Raw genomic sequence first — 10,126 nt, 5'->3', positions numbered from 1 at the left:
TTTGAGTTATGTGTTGAATTTTGTTTTGTATTGTTCTTGTTCCTCCAATTTAATTTTTTGAGACAAAACAAAGCGCAAAACATGTTCAGATGTTGCATTATATTGACAAGTGTGTATATAGAAAGCAAATGCAAAAATCGAATCAAAGTGAGGAGAAAGGAGAGAGAAAGAGAGCGAGAGAGAGAGAGAGAGAGAGAGAGAGAGAGAGCAAAGTTATCCGATTGATGAAAAAGGAAAATCGTCTGCACGGTGTGCGAAATCGTAATAACGAGCAGATAACATAACAACACACAGGAATGTTTTTTTGTTTTTGAAACTCGTTTTTTTTTTGTTTGTTCTTTCGAAGGAAAATATTTATATGTGTGTACATTCAAGGCCGATTCGACGAAAAAAAAACAGTAAAGTGAAACTGACCTTAAATCTGTGGTGTGATATATTCGGAAAAAGTCGAAAAAATTTAGCAGACAGAAAAGAAGCAGCAGAAACGATAGGCGAAGAACTGACAGTAAACGAAAATGAAACCAATCACGGTAAAAAAAGTGTAAATTTATATGATAAACCCATAGTGAGGGTATAAAGTTGATTCTAGGCTTATTTTTTGGTTGTATAAGTTTAAACGTAATGTGAAGGAAAAGCAAAGAAAAAGTAAACACAGTGTAGCAAACAAGGGAAAAAAGGAACGAAGAGAAGAAAGAGAAAAAAAACAGTTCAGCAAATAGTGTTCAAATTTATTGAGAAGAAAATGGAAAAATTTACAATTATAAAGTGATTAAATTTGTAATGTGGCATTCATTACGCGCGACAGAGCGAGCAAGTATTATTCGGGAGCGAAACAAAAAAAAACGTTATTCTGTGAAATTGGTGTGAATTGGCCAGCAAAACCAGCAAAAATTATGTCATCGGCCACGTTGTATGTGTGCAGTATCTTCGTTATGTTTTTTTTTTACTGTGCTGCGACCACCAGCGCTCTATCGCTAGCACACTAAGTGAACGGCGGTTAGGGCGATATAAAATTATGATCGGAAAATTAAGGAAAACTATTCCCGTGTTCATTAGGATGATTAGGATGATCAAAATTGTAAGCTGAATAACGAGTTTCTTTTTGTTTCGGAAAAAACAAGCAAACACACACACACAGCAGGTTTGGTAGAAGATAAAATTTCATGAGCAAAAAGCAAAATGGTAAAGTGATAGCATTGTTTAAAGAAAAAAAAAAGAAGGAAATACTCTCCAGGGACGAGTTTACAGAGTGCGTAACAGTGCGAATAATGAGAAAGAACGCAAAACAAAACAAAAACGAAAAAAAAAGGTGTATACATCAAGACAATATATTAGAACAAAACAGTGGTGTTTAAATGGAAGAAAAGAACCTAATAAGAAAAACGAAGCAGCACATCGTAAAGGCATAACAATGGATAAACTGAAGCACTGAAGAATGAGAGTGAAGGAGCTATAAAAGCTTCGAGGGTTTTTTTTTTTTGTTCTGTTCTGTTAGAAACGCATACTAGGAGGAATAATGTTTTTGCAATACAAGTGAATAACGTAAAGTGAAACGAACATTAAAATTATTATTATATATATACACACACACACGCGCGCAACTAATGCAAACTACAACGGAATGGATAGGAAAGCATATGTAAGCACACGATAGACCAAGCATAGCAAGGAAAGGTGTAAGGAAGAGCAGGGGAAAAAACCCATCATCAGGAAGAGTGTCCCATAGCGTCGGGAATGCTGCTGCTGCTGCTGCTGCTACTACTGCTGCAACATAGAAGGCTAAACACTGTTAGTTTTACGCAACACATACTGTCCCAACAACGAGGATTTTCTTTGTTTCCGTTTTTATTGTTGATACGCAAAAACCTTACCTACTGTCGTGGATAAATCTGTTATTTTACCTGCAACTTAAACAAAAAATAATATCGCAAGCATTTCTAGCGGACTAGAAATGCAAGATCAAGCGTGGGGCGTGGGCTTGAGAACACAGGAAACACACACACACACACAATGGATTACAGCAACAAACGGAAACCGAACTCCCGAACCTTATCGACTATTAGCATTGTATTTCACACTCATTTTTTTTTTTTTTTGTACTTCTATTGCCGCTTGATAACAAAACAAACACAAAAACCTTTCAATAGCAACACCTAACAAAGAATAATTTTAAAAAATAGTAAAAACCTCCTCATCGTATGTAACACGCGCACACACATGATTATCAAAATAGGAAACACAAAACAACAATACACTTATCATCTTTAGCATATTTGAATAAGATTTTATTTTACCTCTTTGTCTGTTTTGTTTTTTGTTTTTCACTTTTATTTTTACTCACCATTTAAGCGTATTGTTCTCTGTTTATTGAACATTTTAGATTGTCAGCTATTTTCTTTTAACGTTTTAACATTTGTTTCATCACATTTTCCCAAATATTTTCTTGCTTTTACAACAAAAACAACAGCTGGTTTTTTTTCATCCATATTGCAAACTTTCCTAAAGTTCAGTTTTGCACTGTTCCCGTCTGCTTTTGTTTCATAATTAATAAGGCGAAAAACGAGCATTATAAAATGTAAACATACTAACTACAGTTGTAATCAATAAAATGTAATAATTGAAACCTGTCTGCAAAAAAAAAACAAAAAAGTCTTATTACCAAAAAAAAGCAAACACAAAAACAGTTTCAAAATCTAACTTTTACCCTCTAAAAACATCATCCAACACTTCAAACCCGTAGAGATAAAATTCGAATACTGCTAGCGTACTGTTATTTAGGGTAAGGGCGTCTGTAAAGTGATATAAGACTAGCACGGGCGGGGAGGAAAAAAAACCAGAGCTTTCCGCAAAAGAACCTCCGAGGAAAGCCAGGCCAACCTTTCGACGAACGTGTGATTGTGTTTTTCTGTTCCATTTGCTAAACTTTAGTCGCTAGGTTGGTGCCAGAATATCGCACTAATAGAAGCATACACCCACAGCTTTTGGGGGATAGTGGAAGGAAGAGATTCAAACGCGAGGACGAGGACAAAGTTCTAATACGGTGCCCAATAATTGCGAGCTGCCTTATAAAAGCAAAGCGGGAGAAAAGACTGATTGAAATATAAAACAATGACGAATGATGGATGTGCTCACGAAGCAAACGATGTATGCTTCCAGCGAAGTAAGTAAGGGACACTCACTACTCACTTCATGCTTTTTGTTGTTGTTGTTGTCCAGTAGTAGACGATAGTGGACGCAGAAGATGCAACAATTTGAGTAAGGGTGGACGACAGAAGCTCGTTCATTTCTTTTTAGGCTAAGCATTCGTTCCATGAGAGCTTAGGTAGGGTGGAAATCACAGTCACAGAACAGCTATCTGTAGGGAGTTTTTTTTGTTGGGAAAAACAGTTACTCTTTCGCATTATATCCATCGTATACTAAGATACTCAAACAACCACACGCAAACAACATCAATACAATCTTGAAACCCTTTACTTAAATCCAAATCAGAGCTTACAGTAGTGTAGGAACCTTTTGAACAAACCAAAAACAATTTGCTCATACAAATACATCCAATTAGATCACATTCTTTCGGATGATCGAGAATTCGTCTAACTAAACTACACCATATTAAAAAACATTGAAAGCTATTGAAAAAAAAAACAAGCATAGGAAAAAAGAAGCAAAACGATGGGTAACGAGGATAAATTATGCAATATTTGAAGTTTATTTTATGTTATTACTATTACTATTGTTAGCCTAACGCAAAATTTCGATACACGGCTTAGGAGTGATAGGAGGATAGGAAACAATAGATCGAAATGCTGCTATCTTGCAGGTTGATTTAAACGCAATCCGTACACTCCCGTACACACGCTGTTTAATGTGTTTTTTTAAACTTATTTTCGAACCCTTAATTTGAATAATTATTCACCCGTTTCGATTGAATTACAATCCCCAGTCCGATACGTACACTAAAACTAGAGAAAATTTTGTTTATTTTGCATTAAAAGGTCATTTCATTTTATTACTTTCATTAGAATCAGAATCATTTAGTGTTTGTGCCAGGTGGTTTTCGGTATATTGCTCAATCTGTTTCATTTTCTTTTGTCTATAAGGAAGGGAAATTTTCGAACGCTGTTTGAATTATTTTTTCTCCTCCCGCAAGCTCTCGCAGGCTTCCCTATCAAAGGCTTTTTTCTTACATTATTTCATTCGTTATTCATGTTTCCTTTTACTTCTACCATTACCATATGGAATTGTTACTTTTTTTTTGTTACGAATCTTTTCAATGTTGATTTTTCTTATTTTTTATTAATTCATATTTTGTTTCTTTTTTTTTTTGTTTTTGTCCATCGATGGTTTCTTGCAGTTTTGCATAGGAAAATTTCCCTTCCAACTAATTTTTTCTCCTCTTTTTTGTGTAATCAAAATAAGCAAAATAATCAACCGCTATCCGGAGAGCCACTGTGCGTACGCCCCAGTAAACATTACAGATTGAGAATACCACACTAAAGTACGATAAATCATGTGTGTGCACACACCTGTGTGTTTGCTGTATAATCACATAGAATTTAAATATTTGAGTGTTACACCATTTCTATAACTATTATCATTAAACGGTCAAGCAATTATAAGCAGTGCTGAGCAGGGTCTTTGCGAATGAAAATTTAAAATCAAACTTGAACTCCTCTAGTGTCGGCTCTCGATTAGAAAATCTTATCATTTGGGAAGCATTAATGGAACAATTACCAGTTTGAGATTTTCATTAATTAGCAGTAGCAAAACGTAAACATACAATTAACGAAAACATTGCAAAAGTATAATGTTCATGCAGAAGAAAGCAAACGCCTTTTTGTCCAATTTGCTACATACATATAAATATTTTTTTTGTATTTTATATCTTATTTTCCATCTTGCGACACTTTGTACGTGTTGCGATTATGTTTTTTTTATATATAAATCTTACACCCTACATATAATATATATATGATCGTTGATTTTGTTTTTTTTTTCACTTTTATATAAGATTATACTAGCTCAGCAGCAGCATCTTGGTGGTGACAGAAGGAGTAGAGAGGGAAAGAGGAAACAAAAATCTTAGTTAGAGAAAAACAAACCTTTAAAAAAAGCCATGAGCAAGCAGTAGCAAGCAAATGGAAAGAGCAGCGAGAGGTTTTTTGTTCAACAAAACTGATGGAAAAAAATAAACAGAAACAGTACTAAGTTTCATACATAACAAACGCCACACATTTAGCTAGGCTGAAGAAATTTTTCTTCTAACTTCAATATATTTAATCGAAAATAGGACGCAAAACAAAAAAGCAATCCCACGATTCGGAGGATCGCTTTGCCCGCATACACATTCATTTTAACAGTACTCTCTTGTAATAAGCATTTATGTTAAGTTTTTTTTTTTTGTCCTTCCCCCCATGTAATAGTTTGCAGTCAGCCGGCAACTAACAAGCAAAACTAGAACAAACAATAGTAAAAACTAAAACACCCCCAAATGTCCCCCGTCTTTACATAGGCTTAACAAAAAAACACGCAATTCACATTAACACATAGAAGAACGCAAATGGCGATATGGTTCGTTTTCCGTTTGTTCTCCAAAATCCACAACCAGCAGAGGATGTTGCAGATCAGTGGTTTTCCTATTGAAGTCTTGCCCTTTTAGTTTGAAGTCTTTCATCAGAAAGGTCCGCATCTTTACATAAACATGAAAACATATTAATGTAAGAAACGAGAAGGTATAGTCGAGCAAGAGATAGAGGTTGCAGATGCAGAGCATAATCAGCCCCAACGTCCCCTTGATTAAATCCGCGAAGAAATAAAAACAAATACCAACGAGACCAACAGAGAGAGAGAGAGACCAGTGAGGACCCACGGAGACACTATCGGGCAGTGGTAGTAGTGTCTGTCACAACGGCAGTCGAGTCGAGGGATGTCGCCATTTATACATTTTCATCATATTATATCTTTTTTTTTTAACGATTCTACACGATCGGTTAGGAAACATCTCATTTGCCATTTTGAAGCCTGGCTGTATGGCTGTAACTGCCTGTAAGCTAAGCGAAAACAACGTGTACTGATGTAAGGACAGAAATTGTACTCGTATCCGTTGACTCGGACAGCTCTTTTTCCGACTGAAAAAAAAACAAAATGATTACATCAAACAGCCCTACGCGAAATTTATTTGCAAATTCTAATCAAATTCAAACGGCAATTGAATGATCAATACTGCAGGAGAGTACTGAGAAACACAGGCTTTTTAGAGAGAAAGCTCCCGAGGTATACTAATAACACGTTATTGTACAATGAATTAAAGTATGAGTTAATTTTTTTTTTTTTTTTGTTGAACAACAGTCGGCTGTTGTACAAAAGAACGGAAGCCTGCGAGCAAACCAAACAACAGGACAAAAGAAATGGATAACAAAAAATAGTAGTAAATAATACTGGTAAAACAGACAGCAGACAGGAGCAATTTGCCCTAATTAACAACTTTACATACAAAAAAATATGTAAACAGTAAAAAAGTAACAAAAAAAATACACACACACCAACTAATAAAATGCATGCAACCAGAGAAAAAAAAACACACACACACAAACACAAATGGCGAAATAATCAGAAGTAGTGTGATATGGTGTGATCCCCAAAAAAATGGCGTGAGACAGATTTGAAACACTTCCGAACAGTGGAAACAAAAAATGAATAAATTAATGAACGAAGCAAATAAAACAAAACAAAAACAACCACCACACATACTCACCCAAATACATACAAACAGAAACACTACAACCGACAGACGACAGGAGGAGGCGAAAGAGTCGCCACGCAGGCAGCAGTTGTAGGGAGCGAGGAAAGGATGCGTTTTAGGTAAGGGGGCAGTTTAGTAGGGAAACGGTGGAAATGGCCAACGCGCAGGATTAGCAAGAGAAGGGAACACCGTAGGAGCTAGCTAGGGAAGGGACAGAAATAAAAGAAAAAGATCAACCACCTTTGTAAACTGCTCTATATACGAAAGAAAACTAAAAATAAAAAATAAATGTTATAATAATCGAACTGTGTTCTTTCTTTACTTCACTTTAGATTTAAATTTAAAAAAAAAAACGGACCCAATTTATACTGCCATGAAAATAAAGTTTGTATGTAAATTTGTAAATAAATGTGAAAGAACATTACCTGACTTTAAACATTTTCTTTATTATTTGATGACAGTGTGTCCTAGCAAATTACATCACTTTCTGTCTTCTTGAAAGGTTCTCACAATATACACTTCTAATGTGAGAAAAAATCCGGCCGCTACTAGAGTGCATCGTGTGATGCCATAAAATTCGCCATAATTTACTAATTCGTCTATGGTCTCATCTACCCTTTCGAGGTAGGTCATCACGCAGTCGCTCAGTCCGCTTATAGGAAGATTCGCCTCTTATTATGCTGCTTATGACTCATGACTACTCCGCTTATGCGGGAAATGGGAGATCTATCGGTGGTTATCGCATTAGGCGCGACCTGGCGCGGGATCTACGAGATCCGAAATTGGTTGGAATACTCTACTGCTCGCTGGTTCGAACCGTGGTTGAGTACGCATTCGTAGAGGCCAACGTTGTGTGGTTTCCAGGAGCGTCTGGAACCCATTCTGCGAAAATGTCGGAAGTTTTTTGTCTGACGAACTAAAAACGAAATGGTAGCGCACCTGCAACACATAGTGATCGATCATTGGCTTCTTGGTTTAACCAGTACCGGATTAAGCTGTTCAGAGGCTCTAGGCGGAATAGAAATCACGGCCCATGGAAATCAAAAAAATTGACCGGGGGTGGGCAGTTGGCAAGCCAAGGGCAAGCCTGTAGATCTTCACCGTACGACTGGAGGCCCTTACTGGGTCAAAGGCCAGGTCTTTGTTGGATCCATAACTGCTCTGGCGGTCTGATTTGGTTCAATCGTTCTAAAGCTAAAGGGGTTCTCTGGCCGCCGGGAACCCATGTCCGCCTACACCCCTAGGTTAAAAACCCCGCCCTACACCATAGGTTAATCTGCCACTGGGCTTAACGACCTGCTAGGTCATACCAGCCTTTTCTAATGGTTTACGAACAGCAGTATTCATATCACCGTAATTGAATGGTCAGTCCTCACTAAGGATGTACGGGTCCGGATGGGATTTGAACCCCAGCGCTGCAAAACCGGCGCCGCTGTTGCCCTTACCACCGGGCTGACCCACATATAGTACTCAAGTCTATCATATGGAAAGAAGGTTAAAATAAGTCTATTTTTCATTGTAAGTGCTATTTGAAAAACTGCTTGAATCTTCGAATAATAAACGCCTAGTGGTTTACAGACAGTCAACAAATGAAATTTTTATTTCGTGGTTTTTTCCTCAACAATACATTATTAAGATTACGATTCGTGGAATCTGGTCTCGGTACGTACGTACGTACGCACCCGAACACACGCCGTAGATGCACGTTTACTAGAGTGGTGCACTCTATATAACACGACTACGCTATAAATAAATTACTGACTTGGCAGACTGGCTGACTGCTGTTCGGGTCTTCCTCAACAACGATTTTAACGATGGACGCATCACAAAACGGAACGAAAAACACAAAACAGAGCATATGTTCGAATACAGCATCCTCCGGGCATTCACCTTACTTTGCCTTGCCCTGGTTAGCGACGGACTCAATCGCTTTACGAACCGTTTCCTCATCGCCGAGGAACTTCATCGACACGACCGGCTTCAGGTTTTCGTCCAGCTCGTACACGAACGGAATACCGGTCGGAAGGTTCAGGCCCATAATCGCCTCGTCCGTCATCTCGTCCAGATGCTTGACAATACCGCGCAGACTGTTACCGTGGGCCGCGATAATAATGTTCTTGCCCTCCTTCAGCTGCGGAATGATAACGTCGTTCCAGTACGGCAGCGTACGGGCAATGGTGAGCTTCAGCGATTCCGCCATCGGGAACTCGTTTGGCTTCGGATCGTCCTTGTACCGTTCGTCCTTCACGATCGCATCGTAGTACGCGTGGTCCGGTTCCATGTTTGGTGGAGGTACATCGAAGCTACGGCGCCAAATCAGCACCTGATCCTCACCGTATTTGGCGGCCGTTTCCGATTTGTTTAGCCCGGTTAGCCCACCGTAGTGGCGCTCGTTTAGCCGCCAGGTCTTCTGGATCGGAATGGCCGTTTGACCCGACTCCTTCAGGATCGAATCGAGCGTAACCTGGGCGCGGGTTAGGAGCGACGTGTGGGCAATGTCAAACTTGAGACCAGCCTCCTTCACGGCTTTTCCGGCGGCCAGCGCTTCTTCCTTGCCTGTGAGAACGGATGTAGGGTGCAACATTACAACATAGTTACATCACAACAAAACACGAGCCACCTTATCACCGTGCAGTCCTTACCCTTGTCGCTAAGGTTAGCATCGAACCAACCACAGAATAGATTTTTCTGGTTCCATTCCGATTCACCGTGGCGAACCATCACAATACGATACTTTCCGGCCATTCTTTTTAGTAGCGAAATTTTTCACTTGTTTTAAAACTGGGCTGGTTTCGAGCAAACCCGGTAAGGATACGAATAGCACCGTAAATGCTAAAGGAGTGCAGGAGCAAACTCTGAAACGACGACCTTTTGCCTTTCGGTGAAGGTCACCAAATTTAGCATCGCTCAACTGTCAGCGATTGACGTTTGGTTTGTTTACAAAAACTCGTGGTGCAAGAGCTGGTAGCGTGGACGACAAATATTTAATTTTCATATTTCTTGGAATTATCCTGCATTATTTATGTAAAAACTCTTCTTCACATCAACAAGCATATTTTGCCAATGTTTTTAAGCTAAAAATAAACTTTCAATTAGCACATTCTGCGCAACAGCGCGTTTGTTATGTTTTTCCATGAATGTTCCTGTCGCGTCATGTCGATGACAGTTTTCAAATTTTTTGGCGCCTTCTTCATTTGTTTCTCTGCAGACCGCGTACAGCAAAACGATTCGGTTTGTGTTGCGATTGTAGTAAGAAAAAGCTAGTTTCTCGTGCTGTTAAATAGAATCGAGAGTTAAATTATTCGTAGCACCAGAAAAAAAACGAATCTTTCTTGCTTGAATTACAAGCTGAACATTCGTATATTCGAAGGAAAAGTGATACCGCTT

The 10,126-nt window shown here is 38.6% G+C and overlaps 1 protein-coding gene across 1 annotated transcript; it reads right to left on the bottom strand.

Annotated features, from left to right (window-relative positions):
* Positions 1 to 8,606: 8,606 nt before the first annotated feature.
* LOC126558844 (phosphoglycerate mutase 2-like) lies at positions 8,607 to 9,510 on the bottom strand. The gene is made up of 2 exons (XM_050214918.1): positions 9,382 to 9,510; positions 8,607 to 9,295 (listed from the first exon to the last, which is right to left on the bottom strand). The coding sequence occupies exons 1-2, from the start codon at positions 9,482 to 9,484 to the stop codon at positions 8,631 to 8,633; spliced, it is 768 nt and encodes a 255-aa protein (XP_050070875.1). The 5' UTR covers positions 9,485 to 9,510; the 3' UTR covers positions 8,607 to 8,630.
* Positions 9,511 to 10,126: the final 616 nt, after the last annotated feature.

This window comes from Anopheles maculipalpis, chromosome 2RL, assembly GCF_943734695.1.
Source record: "Anopheles maculipalpis chromosome 2RL, idAnoMacuDA_375_x, whole genome shotgun sequence".
Taxonomy (NCBI): domain Eukaryota; kingdom Metazoa; phylum Arthropoda; class Insecta; order Diptera; family Culicidae; genus Anopheles; species Anopheles maculipalpis.
The sequence above is the reverse complement of the archived record's forward strand: the minus strand, read 5'-3'. Positions and strand labels throughout refer to the sequence as shown.